Source organism: Bombus huntii, chromosome 5 (genome assembly GCF_024542735.1).
Source record: "Bombus huntii isolate Logan2020A chromosome 5, iyBomHunt1.1, whole genome shotgun sequence".
NCBI lineage: Eukaryota > Metazoa > Arthropoda > Insecta > Hymenoptera > Apidae > Bombus > Bombus huntii.
The window spans coordinates 16,393,240-16,420,224 of record NC_066242.1 but is presented as its reverse complement, the minus strand read 5'-3'; the positions used below and the strand labels follow the sequence as shown (position 1 = coordinate 16,420,224).

Sequence of the window (26,985 nt, the reverse complement as noted above, 5' to 3'; positions counted from 1 at the left end):
TAACTTGTCATTAAGTTATTTCATTAAAAACAACTGTAACTTTAGTCGAAAGCTACGAGTATCGCGAGTACAATTTTTATCTTGTGCTTACACACATACAAAAGAAAATACAGTGAAGAGGACTGAAGCGTGTAAGTGACACAGGTCAAGGTTTAATCAGACATCGTGTTCCTATCTTCTAATAAATATTCTAATTGAAGCTTTATTCATGAACTAATCACGTGTATTTTATTTTATGAATTTATATCATTTCAAATAATACCTAGTATAATTTGTTCAAATTTATCAAAGAATATATTGCCTGCTAATATCTATGCTAATATCTGCTATATTATCTTTCATAACTTAATGTATTTAATTAATGGACACTGAAAATACCTCTAGCGTGGAATTACGCGTTCTATGTTATAAAATATATCGTATAAAATTTATCTATGAATTAAACGAACAAAAAGTAAAAAAAGACGAAACACATATTTAATGACTCGTTCTTTGTCACTTTTAATGTATCGTTGTGGAATTAAATACTTCATAATTCTTCGTCGCTTCCATCATTCTTTAACATTTTATCATACAGCCCCCAAGGGATCAACAAGATAATAATTTAATCCAACAAACTATCACAATCTTCTATCCGTTCACGACAATCAACTATTTTGCTCGGTTACTCATTTTTACCCCATCAATTACCACGGGAAAGACAGACAATTACAGATGTACATCTCCATCTTTGTAAAGCATTTTGATAGGAAGAAAATATTAGATTATAATTAGATTATGAATACTCTATAAAAATATTTGAAAAATAAAGCAAAGACTTTGTACGAATGAATAGATTGTCGCATATATGAAAGACGTAAGTAACGATGAAAATTACATTAAAAATTGATGAACAGAATATTCCTTAGGACAAGAACTCAGGCTGGTGGAGTATTTCGATCGACCCAGTAACGAACATCTAACGAATCTCTCGAAAATAAAGTTTCATAACTTTACTAATGAATAACTAATCAAATTATTCTTAAATCTTTCTGAACGCGATAACGTACATTTAATCACAGGTTATATGTAGTCAGTAATGGCCTAACCGACAATTAATGAAGCGAACACATCGCATACTGCGTATTTCGAGACATTCTAACGCGAGGAGTCGATTCGATTTGCTAGAGGAGTTCTCTGATTCTCCGAAACGCGAATTCTCCGCGCATCGCGAAATTCCACGACAATTTATGCAGTCGGCTCGTAAAACGCTCCCTTCGAGGAAGACATTTTCACTTTACTCGAGCTCAGACTCCGTAATAGAGCGTAATTGAACGAATCAGCCGGAATTACAAAGGGTGAGGAAAGGGGATATTCGAACATCATCGAACGACGTTTATGTGTGGTAAATTGCAACCAGCGATTCTTGTTTAACCAATTCAGGTAACTGTTTAACTAACAGCGGAGCAACCTCAAATTATTAAAGTTATTTCAATTATAGTAACTTTTACTATTTATCACAAAAATATTTTTGCCAATATGAACTTTGATAATCGTCTAGCCGGAATTATTGAAATTATTTCTTATTAAGTAATATTTGAGTACTATAGGTTATCGGTAGACTCTGAATTCTTATGCATTTATGGAAGATTCAAAGGGGATTTAGATAGAAAAATGCAGAGAATAATGCCGCTGATATGCAAAAATATATAAAATATCCAAAGTATAGTATCTCTTGTAATATTTTGTAAGCGAAACAGATGCTTGTCTAGTGTCTACTATTTCAGTTGTATTCGTAAAGATATGAATTGCAAGATAAAGTAGTCTAATTGTCGGTGCTTTCTCGAATAAAAAAAAGCTGATCTCGAATTACTAAGAATTACTACGAATTACTAGCCATTTATCTACGATAACTTCGATCATTTATCAAAGATATTTTCTCAAATATAAAACTATAAAAATTATTTCTCAATGACCGTCATTCTAAAAAATTTCTACTCGAAACATGCCAAATATAAATGCGCGAAGGAATTTAAAACAGAGCTTAACAAAATAAAGAACGATCCTACCTATTGATCTCGGTGATCCGGTTCGAGTTCAAAAAGATCGCCGTTAGATTCTTCAAGTTCTCAAACGCGTGCGTCCTCAGCGTCGAAATGGAATTCGTGCTCAAATCGATTTCTGTGATCGTAGGAAGGTTCGAGAACGCGGATTCCTTCAGCTCCTCGATGCTGGCATCTTGGAACGTGATCTTCTGCAAGTTCTTCAGCTGTCTCAGCAGTTGAACAGGTATGTATTCCAATCCGTTTGGCGTTCGAACCACGAACTTTAGCTTCTGTAAGTAGATCTGCGAGGTGAAGTAATTCCACGTTGGATCGTTAATGCTGAACGGGCTCAACACGACGCAAGTGGCTTCCGTGGCGTTTCTAATGGTATTGTTATCGCAGTAACAGTACATAGGAGCCTGTATGCCTTCGATCGCGCAGATGTTCACTTCTTTCGTCTCTTTGGCGACCTTCTTTTTGCCCCGTGACCTCGTCGAGGCTGACAGGCTCGAAGGAAACATCGAGGTCAGAAACAGCAGCTGAAGAAAGATCCAGGATAATTGTTTCATCTTGATCGTCGCTCTACAACGAATCTGCAAGCAGAGAAGTTACGTGTTGGAAATTGTTTCTGGTTATGATCGATCAATTATGTATGGGTTATCGATAGAGATACGAAGGTTGTGCCGCTGGCATATTAGCGATAATAGAATTATTAAGCGCTGATGAAATATACAGCGGAAGATACATGGGATGCTTTGTGTTGTCGTTGGACACGGTACACATCGCGCTTTCGGATTAATTACTGCGGATATCGGCGATTGGATTCTGTAAATGGAACGGCGTAAAATGTAGATTCTAGAAATTTGATAGTGCGATTAATCGATTATTGTATTGTAATAGAGTAATCTATGATTGGATCGTTCGTCGGTACGATTTTTATAACAACGACGAACTGCAATTTCGATCAAATTCGGAAACTCTGTGAATGGAAAAAAAAGTATGTAACTTTCTGCGGCTCGTTTTATCATCGTTGTTGCGATCAATTTTTGTACGGTTATTATATTATCCTTTTAGTAACCATCTATCATAAAATTATCAAATCACCAAAAGCCTCCACGTAAATTTCTTCCATTCTCGTATGACGATTCACCCTATTCCTTCGTACCTTCCTCGAACTACGCGTTATCGCTCTAACAGTGAACGCGATCATGCTTCATCGGCCCAGAAAGATCTAGTCGAGAGCCAACGAAACAAAGGCGGAATAGGTTAGGACCGTAGAAAGTGGAAAGAAAAAAGTACAGAAAGATGGAAGAAGGCTGGGCGCTCGGGGGGTGTAAAGGCCGTGAAAAAGGTAAACGAAGGGGAACAGGAAGAGGGAAAGGAAGGCGAGTTCACGGCCGCGTGGACATGTGTGAGAGAACCTTTCACTTGTCGACGCCACGCTTTTTTCTTTCCACTTTCTCCATCGCAAAACGAAGACGACCCAAAAAAGACAGCGGCTCGCGAGAAACTCTTTGAAAAATTATCATTCCGAGCGGAACGCTCGCATAATACCGCGTTTCGTTTGTCTTTATTTTTCAAACTGGCGTCCGTCGACGTCCGGCGTCGCCTCGTCTCGCAAGCCGCTCCCGCGTGGGTGTATTCTCGCGGTCATCTTCGCTTCACGAACGTGAAAAATGCTCGCAAGTTCTTTTTCCGTGTCTGGATTCTGTCTTCTGTCTCATCCTTTGACCACCACGTGTTCTTGTTTTGTACAGGATATTTCAAAGTGGCGGCATCAAACCGATGGATATACACCGTGCTTCTTATTAGATTGTCCGAAAAGTCGCTTACGTTTTGTAAGGAAATAATAGACGCACAATATTGTTTCTTTTATATTAGTTTATTGAATTATACGCGAACGTAATAATAGAAATATAACGAAATGGACCATACCTAATTCAATAAAATAATATAAAACGGAAATTGCTGTTCGTCTATTTGCGCCTTATGAAACGAAAGAAACTTTTCGACACGACATGAATATTTTCAAACACGAATATTGGCAAATGAAATTATCAAAGCATTTTGATCCACGAGTAATCGAGTCTTTGGGTAACCTAATAATAGGTATCTTGATCGACGAATAATCGAGTAAATATAGCCACGTGTTTTAATATACAAACGTTTGAAAATTCATTCTAGTCATTTATTTGCTAGTTTCAAGCTCTAGTTCCTCTTTTTGATCAAGCGATGCATCCTAACAAAGAAATAAAGAAGCGTATAATAATCGAAAAATAATAAACTCTGCCCGTTTTTCAGACCAGCAGGAAATTTGTTGGCTCGTAAGGTGTATCGAATATATCGCCTGGGTCAAGCACGGTCGACTTACTGCATCGCGTTTTTATCCACGCTCGTTTTTTTTATTATTCCCGCGACAACGCGGAAAGGGGCGAAGCTCCCACTTGCTCAGCCTCTGTTTGCACCCATCTATTTTATAATTGAAAATTCACGTTGAATACCTGTGGCTCGGTCGCATCCCGCGTGGCGCGAAAATAAAAACATTAACCGCTATGTCGCCATACGTTACACAAGACGGTCCATTAAACAGAATCGTTAAGCCGAGTCTGGTCTCTTTTTCCCAGCTGAGTTTGCGTGCACGAAAAAAAGGCGACGCTGTTGCACGTTTCCGTCCTCGCGATTACCATTTTACACAGCGTATAAATAATAACGCGTTTAAAAACGCTGCTTCGCGTACAACGAACGATCTCTGCGTTTCATTTCAACCCTTGCATTATGCTTTTTATAGTGTGCCAACCGGCTAACTGGACACGTGGCGCACGTTCAAAGCGTTTATGCCAACCAACTATTCATAAACGTCTGAGGATTCAGAGAATACGTATTTTCGTGTAGTGGCTCGCTGTAGGGAAAGGAATAAATCAGCTGGATGAAAATCGAGCGATCACGAAACCTGTACGGGACCTTTAATTTTTGATCGTGCAATCAACCACCGGCTATCGATTTCACGCACACGCTCGTTCTTGCGAGTACTCCAATTAACACGCGACGCACCAACAATACGGTAGATGGTCGGTTTTTGATTGAACGCTCGAGTTTCCCGAATTAAGCTCGATTCAAACTCGGTACGGTCAAATCGCATCAAGACAGACATAGGTCAAGAGATTTTCATTTGGATTGACCGAATTGCTTACTACGAATGCTCTCATTGGATCACGCGTAAGCGATTTTTGTGTATAAGATTTCTAGATGAATTTAGCTCCGGAATACTATAATCAGGTACTGTGGTTAAAGCTCGATGGTTGTAGGTAATCTGCAGATATTATTTTCAAAATACTGAACCGAATTTCACCAAGATATTATAACGAGTATACCGTATTTTGGATGTTTTCTACATTTTTGCAAATTATATGCATTCTATGTATTTCGTAGCTTTAAATTTCCCATACACGTATAACAATCCGCAGTCCATTCAAAAATAACGTGTCTGGTAAGCATTCTCATAACATATCGTTTATGTAACCTGTTATTTTTATTTTTCCTACTTACATAAGATATTGTACACGTATATCGTATCGTATTTTTATTCGCGTGTAAAATTCTCCTCGAACTTCAATTTTCTATCGTAATAAAGATAGACAATAAATAAAATGCTATCGATATCAATCGATTTCAAGGAATCCGTGTTACAGACCAATATAGCAATGAGCAAGAAACTCGGGACGAAAAAGTCGAATCGAATACAGTCAACAAGCTTCTCCGATATAAGATCGGAGAATCTTTCTGACCGATTAACCTCCGCAACGACTCCCCTAACATAGTTTCAAGGGACACAATTTAAGGATGGAAACTGGTTGCTTCGCCAGCACTTAGGCAAGAAGCGAGAGACCCAGGATTTATCGTCGGCATTACGCGAGAATCTAGGAAAGAGAACGTAGAGGAGACAAGCTCGAAGCAGACGTAGGCGGAGCCCAGCTTTCGAGGTCTTCGAAACAAGGAAAATCCCTCTCTTCCCTTCGCTAACCTCTAACCAGGATACCAATGGAAATCGCAATTGTGCAGACAGCGTGATGCATGAGGGACACTTTCGACATTTTGTTTACGTTATACCGCGTCTTGGTACTGCATTCTCTGTGCTTCATTGAACCGTTCACACTTGAGAGGAGACGATCAATTTTATATCGATTTAGGGTTCTCAGACGTTCCAACTTAAGCGTGCAGAGTAAAATAATGCTATATAAGGTCATATTAAAACCTGTTTGGACCTATGAAATCCAACTATGGGGAAGAGCAAGTAATTTCAACATAGAAATTTTTCAACGATTCCAATCGAAGACTAAGATCCTTGATAGATGCACCTTGGTATGTTACCAACGAAACGATACATCGCGACCTCAAGATACCCACAGTCAAAGAAGAAATATGCAAATTCAGTAACAGATATAACATAGGAGTTAACAACCACCAAAACCCGCTAGTTACTCGATTACTTGACACGTCGGATCAGATCCGCAGGCTAAAAAGACATTACCCTTTAGACTTAAGCACTACATTCAATAAGAACCAAACACACGATAAATAAACAGAAAAATTTGCTTATAATTCTCAATGAGAATTGAGTGTACAATTCATCCAAATAAAAAAAGAGATTTAGGGTTCAATTTCCCATTATAGAATCGTCATGATCAACTCTGTTTTTTTCTAGCAATACTTGATATTATCTTGATATTATCTTGATATTATCAGCAGAATACATAACGACTTCCCTGTAATCAAGTCATTGCCCTGCATGACGTTTATCGTGTCTTCTGTATGGCTCAATTGCACTCATTGTATGATTCATTGGAATGAGACGCCTACCTGGAACGGAATCTTGTAATATTTTTCATAATCTTATATTCTTTTGAGAAAGAACAAAGGGAAGATAGAATTTTGTAAACAGAAAATAAAGAATATCATAGTATAATTATATAACACAGGTACATCACATAATTTTGTAATGTAAGTATAATACAATTCTATATGGAATGTGAATGTTCTTCCTCGATCTTTTCTATGTCTGTCGTTCTCGAAATTTTCCAAAAATATTCGATACGTATAATCCTAATTATAGTGACGATACAAATAAGAAATACGACTCGGGAAGAAAATCGATTTCACAATGAAATAAATATAGTTGTGGATAATATTATAAAGGAAAGTAAATATATTTGTATTAACAACATATTAAAAATTCAATATCTCTAGCATCCTTCAGAAAATAAATGCGATATGAATGAAGAATTAAAAATATACAAATGAAAAGTAAAATACGTCATCACTTATTGCTTGCATAGCAAGTACGCTAAAAATAAATTCATCGCTGGTTCGCTAAATAATAAATAAGGGATTATAGATTAATCCCCAAAGCGGTAAAACAATTTGAATATTCACAAACTTCCTAATGAAAATATTCTCGCGAAAACAAGAAGTCACGTTTTAATTTTAATGCAGTTTGGTACTATTTTGTCGAAAGACGACACAGAAATAGAAAACAACAACCCTTCTAATTGAACAAATCCATCACATACAACGAGTAAGAGAAAGTAAGAGCGCACGAGTTCTGCTTTAAAACCGCGTTTACCGATCGATCATCGTTTCTCCCTCTTCCTGGCCAACTTTCGAGCATTATACACTTTATAAATGGCAACGAAGTTAACAAGCGAGCGACAAAATGAAAATCAAGCCCCCGGTTTATAAAACGGGGCCGGACTAACGATCCCTGTCACGATAAATAAATAAATAAATCCCTTTCGACAACGAACAGAGAAAAGTATCTCGGTGGAATTCCTCCATGACGCGCGTTATCGTACAATTTAATTTATTAATTCGCCGATTCACCGTCAGATTTCATGATTTTGAAACCAAAACCGCGAGAATCTCGCTGGCAATATTCGCCACCTGGAAAATTCCTCGGCTGCCAAAAATTCCGCGCTCGAAGATTTCGTGGGTTGCCGTTGAAATCGATTTATGCCCAGAGAGGGACGATCGACTAATCGCAATGCTTTTAAAGTTGCGTGTAATCTCGATACAGAGAGGGTGACGAATCGAAGAGCGGCCGGAAATCGGAAGAAATCCATCTTCACCGGCAGCTTCGACGTGTTATCTGATTGGAAATGCTTCGATTCAATAATGTTAATCCTCTAATTCTCATAATTTAAATTGTGATACAATATGGCGAATTTTGTTAATTTCTACTTTCGTTAAAAGACATCTATGAAATATTTGTCGTGTACATTCGACGCAAGAAATATTCGAGTAAACGCTACACGTTTTTAGCTGAAAAAGCTTTACAGCATCCCACTTACAAAATTGAAAAGAAAATCTTTTCGAAAAATCTTCCGTTAAAAGATTTCTTTCACGAGGAGAATAGAAAATTTTCTAAAACTCGTCGTATATTATTCGCCAAATTGGTACAACGAACGTAGGTAACGAGAAGAGTTGGAGATGGTTCAAAGTAAAAGCTATAAAATACCACTGTACGCTTGAAACGGATATACAAAGTTTCCAGTGTAGCTAATAGATCAAGTTGACGTCGAAACATGCTTAATTAGAAGCTACGTCGATGAATGGTACTCCAAAGAAGTTACAATACAAACACGATTGAATGAAGAGATCGTTTCGCAAAATTGAAAGTTTAGTTGAAATAAAAGAAAAATTCTACTTGTTATATTACAATCAGGTTGATGTTTTTAAAAGTTAAAGCAACTCTACCTGAAACGTGTACGATTGTAGAGTGGCGTAGACTTTACAGCCAGAAGTCTTATTTATCGCTAGAATCGTAGTTGTATTTCGTTGAAATCGTCGTGAAGATCAGGCAAAGGAACAAGTGCAACGAAGATGAAGAACCAAGAAAGCTTACTTTAAAAAGAAGCACGAACGAATGAGAAGATCTCCTAGCAGCTTGTATACGTAAAGGAGTCGAACATTAAATGTAAAAATGTAACGAAATAAGGCAAACTAAACGTAATACCAACGAAAGCAATGGGAATACGAGAACTGCACGTAAGAGTATAAAAGGACGCAAAATCGTAGAATACAATACAGAAATTGAAACTACAGTGTAAAAACAACTGTACAGAACTACTGCAAGTTTACACAGAGTTGAACGAAAAATCATTGAGAAACAAAAATCGAAACTAAAGCAACAAACATTGAAATATAAAAATGAAAGCTTGCAAAGGACATACCAACCACTCATAGCAATTTCCGAAACAGGAAGGGAAAGAAAAGAGAAATACACAGAGATTTTTACTCAAATATTTCATACGCCATGTAAATGCAGATTTTTCTTTACTTTTCCATTTCTAAATTTCCTATGAATGCACAAAAATCCGCGGTCTAATTATTGGTTATGTATATAAACGAAACCTACTATAAACGAAATTAGAAATACCCGAATATCTATGAACGACATTTCGTCATCAACTTTAAGTATTATTCTCGTATCAGAGAAAAAGTAACAAATACGAACATGATTCTCAAAGAAAAGAAAGGGGAAAAAGAAAGAAAGAGAACTAGGAAGAAAAGAGAAACATACGAAAAGCTGTACTAAAACAGTTCGTATACTAAACGTGAAAGAAGAACTGAAAGAAGAAGGGAGAAGGGCCCCGCAGCCGGGGCATGTGCCGTCGAAACTTTTAAATGAAATTCCTCGAGAATAACTAGGACGCGTTCATCCCTTTATACCCAACCGTAGAGCGGAAAAGGTGTGTCGACGAGCCTGCGTGTCGATTTGCACACACATTCGCCATCCCATGCAACAGAGGGATTCCTGTTTAGAAAGCGGCAGAGTTCGCGTTTCGCTACCTCGACACGAGGCGAAAACGTCGTCTGTGGAATGTTAAAACGGCATTGGCGGACTAAAACGACGCAAGATAGGGAGGAAACTAGGAGGTATCGAGAGTAAAATGTTCCACTGTATTCCTTAATATTTTTTACCCTTGGACCTGCTGCTGTTCCACGTCTTCTACTGATATTCTCTTATCTGGCCTCGTTTCCGCTTCTAAGGACCACTCTCACCGACTTCCGTTTCAACGAAGATGCTCGGTGCAGTTCGAACGTTCGAATTCCGACGAGGATCGTATAATTTTATGAAGGGATCGATGGTCTGCGAGTTTATTAGTATTCCAGGTACGTTTCCACCCTGTTCGATAAGACTTTAATGATTCGAGGGGCGATGGCGAATGGAAGGGGATGGTCTTGCTCGCGATTGATTCGTTTTCACGCAAACTTATGAAGATTTCGTGTCCAAGATTTTCAGTTCTTGCGAATGAATCTCTTCGATTATTGTAGTATATGAATACTGCAATAGATACAATGCTGTGCTAATGTCTTTCACATTTACTGTATATACGCAAGAAGAGTAGAAAAATGAAGATGTCACAGCAATTACCAAAGCTATCGACCACCTTGCATCCAGCAATTCCACGGACGAGCTCAACTTCCAGTAACCTCGTTTGCTCGAAATTCATCCACGGAGAATCGAAACCTTCGTAATCTTTCAAGATACTCGGGGGATCTTTAAGTTCGCGGAAACTAGTCACAGAACAGTGCCACGTCTCGGGCCTATAAATCCCCTGTCGCACTATGGAGCGTGCGAAGTCACGCGAATCCTCTGCGGCAATTTCGTCGTCCGCATCTCGGAAACAGATCGATCCAAGCGACGATGAAACGTCTCTAGTCCAATCACGATGGTACCGCGTAAGTCACGCTGTCAACAGTCCCGTTAAGAGATCGATACGTCTTGCCAGCTAGTCGTTCCGTCCTCCACGTTGGAAAAACTTGCGCTTATCCGGAAGTCAGGCACGCTCCAAAGGTTGCAACGGAATAGGAAATCGGATGGAGGCAGAGACGGGAGGAATCGCAGGTATTCGACACGGAGCCACGGTCGCAGACGACCCACGATAAGTCTCCTTAATTAGAATCTTATCGGAATAAGCTCCAGACGCGCTTGAATGCTGGCTGTGCCGGAAGTAGCCTCTCGGAGATCGGTGACGAACGAAATGCGATTTCGGTGCTTAAGGAGACGCTGAGTTATTTGTTCGTTGTGCTTTAAAGTGTTCCAGTAATACCAATATTTTAACTGTTCTTGTTTATCATTAAATATACGTCTGCAATAAATATATCATCGTAATATCTGTATACATTTTCAATTTGATTTCAAATTTTGTCGATGTAATCACGACGCTGCTGTCTTATTACGATGCTCGTTACACGCTAATGAAATTTCCAAACTTTTCGCCTAACACGCATAATATATACATTCGTAAGTGTTCAGAGACTCGCGTGTACCATTGTACCTTAAACGATCGAAATATACCGGAAGAGTGACATCGAATCTTCAACGAGGCGAGTCGCGTTCCAAAGCATCGATTTAACGCGATCGTGTTTCTCAAACAAAATTTGCATACTCCCTCTGCGCCCCGGCAAAATTTCTGTTTTCCACGAACATTAATCTCTGTACAGTTAGGTGATCGCTATTCAAAATTCTGTTCTACGTAGTTCGTGTTTCAGCGTCGAGCGTGCACTTAAATCGTGAACACCCTGCTGTGAAATTTTCCTAGATGTACGTCGTTTCCCGATCTTTGCCGACCGTGAACGCGTATGTATTTAAACCACCGACCACGATGTTTCTCAAACACGATTTGCATACTCCACTTACGCAAAATATGTATTTCCCAGAGAACGTTAACGTCCCTATAGCAACATTGTCCCGTGAATTTCACCGTAATCTCTACCTTTCACACGAGTACCTGCTTGACACTTGCGGAAACGTTTTTACTCAAAATGGTAATTTTAGTATTTTTGAAAATTGATTTTTCTCTTTTAGAAAGAGAAGTCTCGCTTTTTTAAAATAGGTTCGGAAGATACCTCAAGGAAATGAACATCTGCCCGAGAACGTCGAAGAAAATGATCAAAAGTTTTTCTCTGAGAAAGTTATTAAAACCTAAATTGAATGTTTTTGATTGAAAATTAAATTTTTGTCTCCTAATTACAACGGATAAAAATAATCACCGGCGCGTACTTTTCAGCAGAAAATATTTACCCCAAAATACTAAAGCAATTAAATTTTATTTATCGATCGATCGACCATCTAATTTGTCCATCTAAATGTCTTTATTCTGTGATAAATTTTCAATTTTTTTGGTACAGCGACTTAATCTGATGATATACATGCTTCTAGAAAACTGCTATGGTTTCCTTGCACGAAGTTCTTAATCTTATATTATTCATCAACTTTGTCGCATCGCGATTACAATTTCACTTGAAGCACTGTTTTTTACAGAACCGAAACTCGCATAATAATTTTCCCTTTAACAAGCGTGTATTTCAAAGCTTACATGCTTTGAGATTTTCAATCTTTTAAAAAGTTATTTTATTGTATATGTAGTACCGTGTCACCAGGAAACTCGTATAATGTTCTGTCACAAGGTCTTTATTTTACAGGCTCGAAGCAATGGTACGACATGATTCCCCTTTGAAAAGGGTTTTCCATGTATTTCAATAAAATTTCTATCTTTTAATCTCCATGCAAATACACGTATTTTACAAAGTTACATTCCCCAAAGGGAATTTCCATACTTCGTTCATGGTTACCTCTCTTCGAAGTACATCAGTCTCTTCGTATGTAAATAAAGTAAATCTTACAACGTCAAACAACAAATTTTTGCTAATTTATGCTTTCAATAAAACAGACCTAAATACTAAATACTCGGGTCGTTAATTTTCAGAGAATAATGTTCTTCAACCAGCAAGCAAAATAATTAAAAAATAGGTCGATACGTAGTCTCTCTTCCTCAAACATTAAATATTTTCACTGTTCTTGACTCTGTTACTGTCCTCGGATGTTTTATGTCCCAATTTCAGTCCTGGTTCGATAAGAGACAACGGAAAGGATTTTGAATGTTTTACGAAAAATTTGTATAGAAAATTGAAACGAGAAATTAAACGTATCGATAACCATTCTTTCATATTTTTCCCAAACTATAGACATTAATGGGGAGATGGATGTTTTCAGAATAAATTTTCGTAATAGGTATTTTTATAATAGGCAAACATACCTGTACACACGTGATACGTCAGTAACAAGCATTATAACGTCATATTATTAAGTATTATAATGTATGTTTAATGTACATGTTTCCATGATAGGTATTATCGTGTAATTTTCATAACAGATACTTCCATAATAGGAAGATAGATATTTCTTATCATCCACTAAAAAGATACTTCCCTCGATCTTAAGAAATTTTTCCATATAAAGTTTAGAAGTAGAAGTTTATGATCTTGGGTCGAACATAAATAACATTCAAGATCAAAATCTCTACTTTTCTAGGAAATGTTAATTTTTGTCAATATACAAGGAACAGCGATTCCTCGAAAAAAAAAAAAAGAGAAAATAAAATTCCTCGAAGTTTGGTTCGCGAACGTATACTTTCGCGTTATTAACTTTAATATGTAGTTTGAAGCATGTGAACCCGCATTTACGGATAAGAACCGATAATCCGGCCGGAAGACGAAGGAACGAGCGTGAAATACGGCGATCCCTTGGCCGACAGTCGTGAAAATTTTCCGGAATACCGAGTCGATCGTTTCCCGGGACAACCGACGAAATTTCCGGATATCGCCTGTGATATTTTCGTCGCTTTTGTTCGTTCTCGCGATCCACTTCGCGCGATGTTTGTTTCCTCTTCTTTCATCTTCTTTTTTTATGGTGAATGGGGGCGACAGGGGAGGGAGAAATCCGTGGAAATATATTTTTCAAGCGATGATTCGTGTTTTTCGAGAGAAAAGGACTAAAAGTAAAAAGTGCCGCTATATTTGTTGAAACGTTCAAGGTAACACGAAGAGTTCATTACGAATACCAGGGAACTTTCTCTGCCCCTTGCGATTAGACATCTGTTTTCTGGAATTTGTTGTTCTCAGGACAACAGATTTTTTTCGTGAGATTCGAGGTATTAATCGGTTCGTTGATAGTTTGTAATTTCAAAACGATCGATAATAAAGCAAAACGATAAATAATAACATAAAAGGGACGTGTTTAAGAGGACGCTACAGCGCGATAAAATAAAATATCCTGGTAGTTTTAACATCAATGAGCAATACCTTCGAGGAAGGGTGAAATAACTTCAGAATAGAAGAAATGTTTTAACGAGATTTGAAACTTCGGTATATCAGTGATTAAAATATGGTTGGCTGGCTGTGTGATAGCCCTGAACGAATGTCAACTCTCGAACTGAAGCAGGGAATATTTTTCAAAGGGTACACAGGTGCTAAAACTTTCATATAGATACTAATTGCGAACATTAATATTTGAAAATGAACATAATATTAATACGTACAATATAGTTATTATATTATATGGAATGGATCGTTCGCAGTGAAAGAAGAAAGATCAACCTCGAGGGATTAGAACCGTATGCGTAATTCAATCTGTACATGTAAACATCAACCAAGAAGCGAAAATAATACACATTGATATAAAACAAATATAGAGAATTTCACGGTAGATTCAAACATTAAATATAATTTTAAGTAGGTTTTCAAATTTGCAAATATTAAATAGATTTTTGCTTGTCGGTTTCCTCTAAATTCTAGATGCCACTGATCTCTAACTATTTAAAATTAATCACTCGCGATTTCTCGAATCTCGAAACAGATCGTTCTAGCTGCTGTATCGATTTAAAAATAATAACGACGACGAAGTTGAGAGTTTCTTTCAAGCGACGCGTGGTTCCACGAACATCGGAAAACTTGCCCAGACAAAACCAGATATCTTTCCCTTTTTATGTATCTCGCCGACCAAGTTCCCAGCGTAAAGTAGTGCGACGTATCGTACGATTATTCCTCGACTTCGCTTCCTCTTGCGACGCTACAACCCTCGAACAAGCCCATCGACCGTATGCATCTCGACCAGAGCAAGAAAATGATCCTGCTTCGTTAATTATAGATGCACCTCGGTCAATGCATCGAGCGTGTGCACACGCCACAAGAGGCTGCGTGCGATTATCGAGATTTCAGAAGTGGCTCGAGGGGATCTTGTTGCGGTAAAGTCTGCCGTGAGTTTTGTGGAGCTGGCGTTTTCTGATTTATTAAAGAGATGCTCGATCATTTGTTCATTTTACGTCCCATTATCTTCGTTCTTGTTTTATTTCTCTTTCGTAGAATTTTCTTGTTTACATCGAAAGTTTCTCCGTGATCGTTATCGAGAGCAACTGAGATTTTACACTCGTACTACACGAAATTTTCTCTTAGTTTAGAAAGATGTCTTTGAACGTAGAATTTCTTCTTTTAAGAATGCAACCTTCCCGAATTAAAAATGTACAGTATCTCTGAATTGCAGATTTTTGTAAACTGTAATCCTCTTTTTCTTAAATTTACCATTCTTCTGGTCGATATTATAAGCAACTGGTATTTTATAATCTGTTTAAAAAGAATTTTATTTTCTTCAATGTTTTTGAAATTAGAATCCTCTGCTTTAAGATTTATAAATCAGAATTTTTCGTCTTATTTAGAATTAGCTGCACCACCAGATATTTAGAATTACCCATACTTATACCTAGACGACAAGTTTATTACCATTTTCTATTCGAATTATTATCAAGAACCGCGATTGAAGGAAACTCTGGAAAATTGAAAGAACTTTGTGCAACCTGCCTCTATCATCATTCATGCCTATCCCGGATGATTCAGAAACAAACAACAATGCACCTTACTTGAAAATTCCTTTGAAAAAGAAACCGGCGCAGACGCGAACAATCGGGAGAAAATCTGAAAATAACACACGGCCATTACGCTGGTTTCTCGTAAACGGGCGCATTTATTCCACGGAAGCAAAAGAGTCTTCTATTGGCTTCCTCGAGATGAATTCAAGCGAAACGCGGCGTACTCGAGCGGATCTACGGCGACACAAAGCCTTATACGCGGCTTTCAGTTAACGATACGTGCGTTAAAGCGGGCTGGAAATGTAAATATCGCGTGTCGCGCATTGATGTCCCCCGTAAAACCAGCTGGCAGAATTTCTGGTTCCATTTGGCCGGTGTCGAGAACGATGGAAAATGGAAGGTCGCGTACGAGAATTTAACGTCAGAGATCGCGGAGTACTTGGCTCTACGAAAATTGAATTACGACGCCGTTTCATACGAGAAAGGGATGCAGTTAAGGTGTCCACTTTGTGTTTAATATCGTGTCCCTGCGGTTGTTCAAAGTGTGGTACTACAACTTTAGGAAACAGATTTTTATGCCCCGAGTTTGAATAATAAATTTTGCAGTAAATTCCGGAAATTCGTTGCCGTTAACGTGAAAATTCAATTTCTTTATTTTTCAGCTTGGTGAGAAATTTTTGTCGCCTTTGTATCTTCCATAATGATAACAAGGTTTTATTTGGTGAAACACGGATCTTTAATTCTTTATCGTCACGAGAAATTTTTGTTAATTTCGTATTTTCCTAGAAATATTCAGATTTAATTCCGCAATATAATTCCGAGAAGTTATTGTCATTAGTTGGTGTGAAAATTATTTTTATCAAGCGACTTAAAATACCGGGTTTGAATTTTTAATCGCGGAAAATGTTAGCTCCTCGAGAAGACCTCGTATTTAATTATTCGACACCGCTACTTCCTAATTAACGAACTCTTTTCAGAATAAATCTAGAATTAAACGGCATCATGATGAATGTGTTTAAATGAATAATATTGTCTAACGCTTCTGCACAGGATTGGTTCTTTCTATTTTAAGTTTCATCTCGTTTAGAAGATCCGTAATATACGAAATGGCAGATTATTTTTCGAGATCTGTTCTCTTTGCGACAGATAGAGTTGAGACAACTTCTTTTCGAGCGTTTTTTTACCTGTCTCTTAGGTGAGCGACACATATTTCCCGGGTAAAGGATGAATTCGTCGCGAAAATAGCTGGGGACCCGCTAGATGACGACCGTTGGTGAAGAGAATTTTTGAAACGTGACGAGAGAGTCTATGAGATGGAGGAATCAGAGGGAATTTTCCATCTAATATCTCCTGTTAGACTGTAAAAATATTTCGCTACGATGAAGCGTACTCTGTTTGATAATTAATTTGCATGATAATAATTAATGCTAATGATAGGATAAATCGGGAGAGAATAATTCGATCGATACGAATCAAGATTAATTTAGATTTACTTTAACGATTTTATGTGGGGTCAAGTAATTTTATCTCCTTGATTTTTTATTTATAATTATTAGCGGAATGAGTGATATTACCATTTTTATCGATTTAATTTAAGACTAATATTATTAAGTCACTAATTCACTAGGATTTAAACAAATTGTAAATTAAGTTTAACCATTTCCCAGCGGAAGCTGCGTTGTTGTTGCCTTTTTATAACCTTTTACTATATAATATAGTTTACTAATTAAGTTTACTGGGGTTAACGTTATCTCGCACGAGAAAACAGACGAGGAAAAGACCCAAAGCAGCCTCTAATTATTTCAATACTTTCGTAGCTCCTGCGACAAACCGTGTCATCTTAGAAACTCCCAAACTATTAAGCAATCGTTCAGAAGCTCCTAATTATCGCGAAGTCGGATAGAAGTGCTCAGGTTCGGCCATAATTAATAGAGAAGCATCTCGGATTACCGGACGAAGCCTGAACTCCTTTAAATTCTCGCGGAACTAATAAGCATACTGTGGGTTTTTATGCAAATTCATATTCTTGAGGATATGATATAAAGAATTGTTTTTTGTCCAGGTTGACTGATAGAGGAACGAGTGGATGAATTTGTGATAGAAAAATATATTGAAATAAGTATAGGTATAAGTATAAGTACAGGTATAGTGTATGATGATCCAGATCTTCAGTGTTACAATACAATAGGAAGGACGATAGAGATCACGTTCATATATTTATAGCAAAGGACATTACCAAAAAGTTAACCTTGGTGTGTAGCTCTAGCTGAAGGCTACAAGAAACAGCAATAGAAATCTACTTATAACTCTTTGGTTTCTAGACCTTGTAACCCAAAACAAAATTTATATTCAAGGGCACAATAATATGCACCTGTCCTTGTTTTGTATTTTTGTTTAACTAAATTCTATTCTCTTCGTAACATTCGATCTCCGGGTCACGGATATACGAAAGAAAAGGTGTAAAGTTTTTCAACTATATTTACAGCAAAGGACATTATCAAAAAGCTAACCTTGGTGTGTAGCTCTAGCTGAAGGCTACAAGAAACAGCAATAGAAATCTACTTATAACTCTTTGGTTTCTAGACCTTGTAACCCAAAACAAAATTTATATTCAAGGGCACAATAATATGCACCTGTCCTTGTTTTGTATTTTTGTTTACCTAAATTCTATTCTCTTCGTAACATTCGATCTCCGGGTCACGGATACACGAAAAAAAGGTGTAAAGTTTTTCAACTATATTTACAGCAAAGGACATTATCAAAAAGTTAACCTTGGTGTGTAGCTCTAGCTGAAGGCTACAAGAAACAGCAATAGAAATCTACTTATAACTCTTTGGTTTCTAGACCTTGTAACCCAAAACAAAATTTATATTCAAGGGCACAATAATATGCAGCTCTCCTTGTTTTGTATTTTTGTTTACCTAAATTCTATTCTCTTCGTAACATTCGATCTCCAGGTCACGGGTATACAAAAAAGAAAAGATGTAGAGTTTTTCAACAGTTCTACCTCTCAATTATTGTAGAAAACAAACATTATTAACAAAAGTATATTGATAAGGGGAGGACTTTTCGATTAATTACACACGTTTGCGAGTTCCGTGCCGCATTTCGAGTGATTTCCATTCCGTAAGATCTGCGCAGGTTTGTCAAGACGCCTCCGCGTGCGTTTTGCGTCCATTAATTACTCGGCCGCTTTTGTTCTGGCGGAAGTTCGTCGCGCGAAACGGGTCTTAATCACCCTTACGACGCCGACCGTGAATAATTAACGCGTCGTTGCGGCAAGGTAAACTGCTTTCTCCTTTCTCCTTTCTTCGCCGACTCCTGTTTTTTCTTTTTCATCGTCTTCCTTCGTACGCTGATAATAGCTTACTTTTCTGGCCGCCGGCTAATCCAATTTGCCCCCGCGAGAAGCTTCGGGTTAACATCGTGTAGCCCGAGCGATTTATGAACGTCACGGTGGAAGGAAACGTAAACGAGCGTGTATGGCGCGCGTGTGGGACACCTTGGTGTGAGAGCTTGACCAGCAAAGCGTCTAACGAGACAGCGGTATTTATGCGATACGGTTTTTTTTTTGAAGAATAAGAGGATTTACGGAGGAGGAGAAGGTTTTGTTTAGTCATCTTGGCATTAACCATACTTGGTTTTCTCTTCTGTTTTATTTTTGTTTTTAACGTAAAATAGCAATATCGTCACTAAAATTACGAAACCAGTGAAAACGACGAGTATTAGCTTTCTTTTCGTCGCGTACTTGCAAAATTGAATTACGTATACCGTATGCCTATTTTAATTTCATCGTACCATTTTAATTCTTTTTCAATTCGCATTTCTCTTAGCTATCGAACGCTGTTTAATGCAAATCCCACAAACTATTATTTCCCGCCGCGATCCCAAAGAATCAACGCTAACCCTAATAATCCCTTCGTCATTATACGAAGCAGCTGGAAAGGTATTTCTGCGCGCTCCAACTAGTTCAACTATTTTCTATCGCCGTTTCTGATCCCGTAGCCAGCCCTCTATTTTCCAGCCGCGGCATTTTGTGGTTTCTAACGAGTACGATTAACGCGTTATTGCGCGATTCTCGTGAGATTGTACATACCGTTCTGCCACGAATCACGATGGCTCGATCGATATCCGCTTCCGATTCAGACGGAAGAGTCACAGGCGTTGTTCACGATCGCTACAGCGACGCTCTCGCTTACGGTGGTTTACGCCAATTTCGAAATACACACGCCACAGGGATATTGGAACGCCGCTAATATAGCGACCAGTCGCAGTGCACACGCCTTGGAGAACGTGCTGTCGCGGTTCCCAATGGAAGATCGGTGTATCTGTAGAGAAATCGAGGACGGAGCACGCGTTTCGTCAGGTCTGCTCGATTTAATCGAATTTGTTTCAAATGGAAAGCAGTAGAGGCGTATAAAGTGGCATAAGTTATAAATTTACGAGAAATTTGATGTTGCATAGAGTGCATATAACACGCAAATATGTACGCGAGTATCTTGGCTGCAGTACATTTCGCAATATCTTGGATTATATACTTTTGGGGGAAAATAACTTTCCAAGTTCTATCTCTCAATTATATTCTTTCTTCTTGTTTCGTTCTATTAATAACATGATATTTATAAAAGTTATATCAAAATTATAATTTATATCGATAAACAAGACTCTATTGGAGCACGCATGATTACGTGCATCGTTAAGAAGAAAGGAAGGAAAGAAAAGAGAGAAAACATAAAGAGCGGAATAAAGATGCATCACGAGGAGCGAGGAATTTCATTTTGCCTTATCATTCGTGAAAGAACGTAATAATGGTCAGTGAGCCAGGAAACCGCATTTAAGAATTTATCTTGTTACACTCCAAGTGTGAACCGTCGTAATTACGCGAAAATTATGCAGCGCGATCCTTCAGACGTATTCGTTCGACCTGGTATACTCGAAATTTTCTCTGGTTAATCAACGTGTTACCAGAGATACTTTAAAATGTTGCTTTAAACTGGAAACAAAGTTACGAATATTTTCCAACAATCTCTCGGAGTAAATCGAGTAAAAGTAGTTCGTCTTTCAGTTCCCCTTTCTTCGAAAAACTTCGAAATATTTGCCCCTCGACAAAACGATTCCTGAAACTTCTAAAATACTAACTCTTTCATTTCTGTATGTACACCGATTTTTTTTTTTTTTTTTAAACAACATTGATACACTTTCGGGATTAAGTTAGAAAGATTTACCAAATGTCCAGCTGGATAAATTGTAAAGTACAAATTAAATACTAAAAAAAAAAAAAAAAAAAAAAAAAACTATCAGGCGTTCAAAGAAGCCCTACTTTATGTACTTCGTTCTTCGAGAATCTTCGAAAAATATTTACTTCCAAAGAGAGTAAATTTTTCTCAAAGAAATTGCTTTCCTGATTTGTTGCAATTTATAAGATATATATTAATCTCTATATATCTGGATAGACTATAATATTTTAAGTAAGATGAACTTTTTTACTTTCGTATAAATCACAATATCTTTAAACAAGATTTATACACTATGAAGTTTCTGAAGGAATATCATCATTATCATTATCGTCACTCTTGTTCTACCTTCAAGAATTTTCCAAATATTTTTCTCAAACAAATTTAAACAAAGAGCGGCATTATTTTCACGCGGTTTTCTTTACCAAGTTTGTTTTAGTACCAACGTTTAGAGATTAAACGTCATCGCGCTGTTTGTACGATATTTCTTCGTTATTTCAAACACGCAGGAGCGTCATTTCCTATTCACGCGCTGTGCCGCTTCGTGATTTATCCACGGTTCTCGGCGACACGCTAATTCCTCTGCTTAAACCCGCGTTCGATCATTTATACACCCCCTTGCTACGTGTTTGCTGTATAACGACAGCAAAATCTTCGGTTCTGGCCTTAATCGATGTTCGTCAGTACGTTTATGATGATGCTACGGATTATCGAGTGAAATCACATAGGAAAGTTATGTAATCCTTTAGGACGTTGCAAAATTGAATTCTCAATCGATATCGCTACGTCAAACTCAATCGCAACAGTTTCAAACAAATTTCAGATACTTGCATAGATCGTTTCGTTTCAAACTGGCGAATATTAATTTAATCACTCGAGTTTCTGATCCTCATTTGTATCGTATAGATCGCGTATTCGATCCTTGTTACGTGTTACAGTATTGTAGTATCGTGGACAGATTGTTTAAGATACTCAGAAAAATACAAGTGAAGAACGGCAACACATCCAAACCAGGTGGCTGCTGAAGCGTGCAAAACTCTCATACGAAGAAGACTAAAAAGAAAACACCCCACTGACCTCACTAAAGAAATAAAATAGTCAAACTCGAGGATGGTATCCCGCTGGGGGTAGCCATCCACGTGTTATTTAGCAATAAAGTTAGAAAAATTTACCAAATGTCCAGCTGGACAAATTGTAAAGTACAAAATAAATAATAATAATAAAAAAAAAGATTGTTCAAGAAATAAACAATGTTGCGAGAAAGTCTAAGTGCGGAGAAGCCGAAAGAGTCTGGAAACTTCAATGGATCGAGCGGTCCATCAGTGTATCGTCGGTCCTTCGGTCGAATAATTACGCGGAAAAAAAGATCTACGTGGCCATGGCCGCGTAGAACGCGTACATGGCGAGGCTATGAGAAAAGACAAAGGGATGCTTAAGGGAAAAAGACGAATTAACAGGCAGTCGTGAGTTGGGAAGTCATAGTGTGGCCAGCGTTGTCAGAGAGTGTTGTCAGCGTTGTCGAGGAGGGTGGTCCGCGTGGAAGAGAGCGTTGGAGACATTGTGACGAGAGTTGTAAATCAACTATTCAGTTGTCTTAGTCATAGCACATTACTGTATTTAATTCAATAACCATCGTTTCCTGTTTAATTCATTTTAAAGAAATAAGAAAGTCCTACAGTATTGAATTCTGCTTTTCAATATCGTAGGTATGTAAACGTTAGAATTTCGCTTATTCACTTTCCTGGTGCATATGATTCCCAATACAATTTGATATAATACAGCGTTAGAGACACAGAAGAAGAGACACAAAGATCTTTCGTGCGCACGCATTACACGATCCAATTACACGGATAAATAAACTCCGGTATCTAAAAAACTAACATATCATCCATAACCTGCTGACGTATGTATATGACATTCGAATTAATCCAAAATGATCCAGCACGCTCGATAAATCATCGTACACGCTTGCGCAAACCTCAAATACACATCGTTTCCTGCGGTAGATCCATTCATCCTTCCATCGTTATCCCCCGGGCATCTCTCGTTCTCCACGCATTCATCAACGTATATAGTACACGTTTCTCAGAATTGACGAGTTCTACGTAGCAGTGGAAATTAGTACGAGAGTACCATTCGACGTGCGATCAGCAAAATAAACCCGGTTTGCACGCGTAACTCCTTTTCCGGCTGGTCGCACCTTCTGTCTAACCCTCGTTCGCCAACGTCGCCGAAACGATAACGTAACAACGTATTACGACGTGTAAACACAGAAGGACAGAGATCCGGCGCGTGGAAATGAGCGAAATAATCCCCACGGCTTACGTTGCTTTAAGATTTCGCGAAGCCACCGGTCGGCAGCCTCGTAAATTTCCGCGGCTCAGCACATAAATTACACCGTTTCGCTATCTTCTTTATTCTCCCGTCGTATTTCCGTCTATTCCGTGACTCGTTATACGACTTACGTCGTCTCGCAACAACGATCGAAAAGATGCGACGTAATTCGGTACGTTCAGGGCGACTAGCGGAGTTTACGGGAGAATCATATTTGATTATTCTGGTTTTGCTCCGAAGATTTCGAAATATTGTTTCTATTTAAGAGAGACGGTATTTAGTATCTCGTTCGTAAAAATTTGTGTAAGTGAATTTTATAGTTGAGAGGTGTTTCAAGCGTTTTGTTCGAAGAACTCTTTTGGCATCGATGAATTTCTCGATGTATTTGTAGATTTTTAAGGGAATACTTAAGCAGTTGAAGAACAGATTTACAGTAACGGTTATATTTCTCAATATAGTAGCAGCTTGAATTTAAATTAATCTTTCATTTCTCTAGCATTACTGCAATTGATTGAGAATTATATCGGTAACAGATAATTCGTTGCTATTCCGCGTAAAATAGCTTTTCGCATATATTGTCAGAAAAAGCTCGATACATTTCTTGTAGAAATAACAAGCGTGTCTGGAAATGGGGAATAATTACAATTTGCAGATTAGCTAGTTCATTATGTACCAAACAAACGATGATACACATTATTATACAATATTTAACACAATATTAAATACTCGTAGATGATATACGATTAGGAAATACGTGAATGATATAAAACGATATAAACGATATTTCACACTGTCTTGCTGTTTCAGGAATAAAAAAGACGAACAAAATGGCTTTGAATTCTTCTAGAGGAGGTGCTATCTTCTGAATGCACAATGAAATCACATGGCACGAAATAGAACTGCTAGCCCAGAACACCCAACAATCTCACCCCCAAACCATCTCTGTGAAATCGCCGCAACAACCTTGCCTTCTTGCCAAGCTGAACCATTGCCGCGTAAATTGTCCCATCTTGCCATACTCCTTTGCATATAGCGTTTGCCTGCAAAAACTGACAAACGCTTGCCAGCAAGTGCGGGAGACGCGTCAAATTGCCAGACTAAGTTACAATTCCGGCGCTCTTTGCGTCAGAATTCTCCTTTTGAATCAAAAGCCTCGAATTAATGGCACCAACAACTCGATTGCACCTGCAATTTTTCTCTCTTTTCGTTCTTTTCCGTGAAACACGCGAAAAATTCGCGATCATCGTTTAACCATCGTAATTAACTCGTAGCAACTGCGAGAATATCCAATTTTTTTTTATCACTGACCAAGTTGAACAAAAAAAAGAAGTGATAAAAATTCGGTGGCAAAAATGTAATGAAACGATTCGCTGCAATATCGCCGCGGCTATCGGCGGATATTGAAAGAGAGGAGATGAAATAAACTCGTTTCCTATCTTCTTTTCTTGTTTCATAAAAAGTTATGGAGAAATTAACGCGCGAAGGTGATCCAGAGTAACGATGCTAACTCGATTTCCCGATTTGTTAATGATCAGTTCTGTTCCGTTATTTACATGGATTACGATGATTATAATCCGAATGTAGGCTATGTTTCAATTTTTAATCCCGAATTTTTATGCTTGAGTTGGTATAACCGAGTAGCAAAATCGATTTATCTGATAGACGATATGTAGGATACACCTTTTTCTAGGGAAATTTAATTATGAGGAAAACGAAACTTTGTTATATGAAACTGGAAGCAGAATCGTATCTACCGTTTTCGATATTAGATACTTTTTTGATAGAAATGAAACATAATCGAACCAGAATCGGTCGAAAAACGTTAATAAAATAAGAGCGAACAAATAAATGGTAATAAAATAATTGTCTGAAACAGAGAGAAAATTACAGAGAGAACAAATTTTTTATTTAAAAAAGTACAATGTAAATTAATTTTAAACGTTTATAGAATAAACTGTACAGAAACGAATAAACGCGTTAACAAATATTATGTATAGCTCGTCGATTTTTTTATGTCGCATAAGCGTTATAGTAAAAGATCGTAAATCGAATGTATCGAAAGGTTGAAAGGGATTAATTTCGGTTTGTGCTTGTGTGTAGGTTTGCAGAATTTGAACGCAGGAAATGTGTAATTGCGCTCCAACATACGGAACGTATCGCTGAAGCGTTAAATTGTATTCTCAAACTGCATTTCCACGCAAATTACACGGGCATGCGATATCATCTTTCGGGTGACTTTCTTGCGGAGACAAAACACGGCACACTCCGCGCTTGGCAACGCCAACAAAACCTTTTATAATTCACGGATTCTATGATGGAAAGCAAATCTCTGTACCGTCTGAGAGATGGCAATCCTCGATACGAAAACTACTCAAGAATTCGTAATATCTGATATCTTTATTATTCTCGAAACCTAGTTAAGGAATTCTTGGTCATTTGTATCTCGAATCTGAGATACAATAATATACGAATGATATCACGTTATTACAATATTTGAAGCACCGAAGTACTGAAATCTTCAGAATTAATAGTTTTTAAGAGGTAGGAAATGTTCATGAATGTTCAGAATTCATGATATTTAATAGCGTAATGCTAGAAATACCAGAAACTCTGAAATTCTAATGTTATATTTTCTAATTGAGAATAAATTCAGAGCAAGTTATAAACTGTAGTATCTGTGAATTAAACACATAAATAATCGTGAAAAGTTACTTGAAAGTTAATTTTAATTATATCGATTCCAAATCTTGTGCAAAGATATAACTTTGTTACAAGCATGTTGTTTATTTTTAGAAAAATTATTCAAAGTTAACAAAAATGCATAGTAAACAAGTTATACCGTACTAGGATACAGATGGAATAAAAGTCCAACTCGAGACTACTCCCTCGAGAAGCTCGTTCGACTCAACCTGAAGCACAAGGAAATCATCAGAATCTTAAAACCATTCCCTGACGACACTCTTACGTCTCGCGTTTCCTTCTCATTTCTCTGCATCGACGTCAAATTACCACGTAATTTGCGTGAAGCGAATCAACCAACATCCCAACGACGAACCATGTGAAATGCAACGCAAATCCCTGCAGGATGGTACCCGGCAAGATTCGCAGCTTCGACTTTCGCCGAAGGCAGGTTAATTAAGCGAGCAAAAGACGCGCTCGAGTGGCGTTATCGAGGCGTTAGGTTTGTGTCTGCAACGCGAACAATAAACCACGACAGAGTCTAGTCTCAAGTCAGTGTATCGCGTGGCATACTGTTATTTCCCTGGTACTATATTGATTCCGGTGAGTTCACAATTACGCGACCCAGCCGCTGGCTTTCAGTATCTTCCTCTCGACGACGACCTTTCTTTCTCACGTTCCATCCAGCCCCATCTCTTCGCTAGCTTGTCGCTTTTGTGGCCGCGACTTCAACGATGTGACGCTCGATTTCAGTTTTCGAGCTGCTCTGTTTATGAATATACATCACTTGCAGCGATGAATTTCCCGGCAAAGTACACCGAGGCACGTCTAATTATGCGGCCAGCCTTATCGTCTGGCTGGCTGGCTGCTCACAGTGGGTGGGATTAATTACGATGATCGTTTGCATCTTACTCTACGTGTCTTATAACACGTGTGTTTTAAATGAGAAAATTTTGGATCTTGGAGATCGCAAAATCGTTAGTCAGATTGAAATTCCTTATTATTTTCGGG

At 38.0% G+C, this 26,985-nt stretch overlaps 1 protein-coding gene across 3 annotated transcripts in view; it reads right to left on the bottom strand.

Annotated features, from left to right (window-relative positions):
* The window catches only part of LOC126866077 (connectin-like), a 349,072-nt gene that overhangs the window by 128,964 nt on the left and 193,123 nt on the right, over positions 1-26,985 (bottom strand). For all 3 annotated transcript variants that reach the window (XM_050619178.1, XM_050619177.1, XM_050619179.1), the window contains one exon: positions 2,049-2,617. In XM_050619178.1, coding sequence (XP_050475135.1) covers positions 2,049-2,593 — 545 coding nt within the window. In that variant the 5' untranslated portion in view covers positions 2,594-2,617. The remainder of the gene's footprint in view (positions 1-2,048; positions 2,618-26,985) is intronic.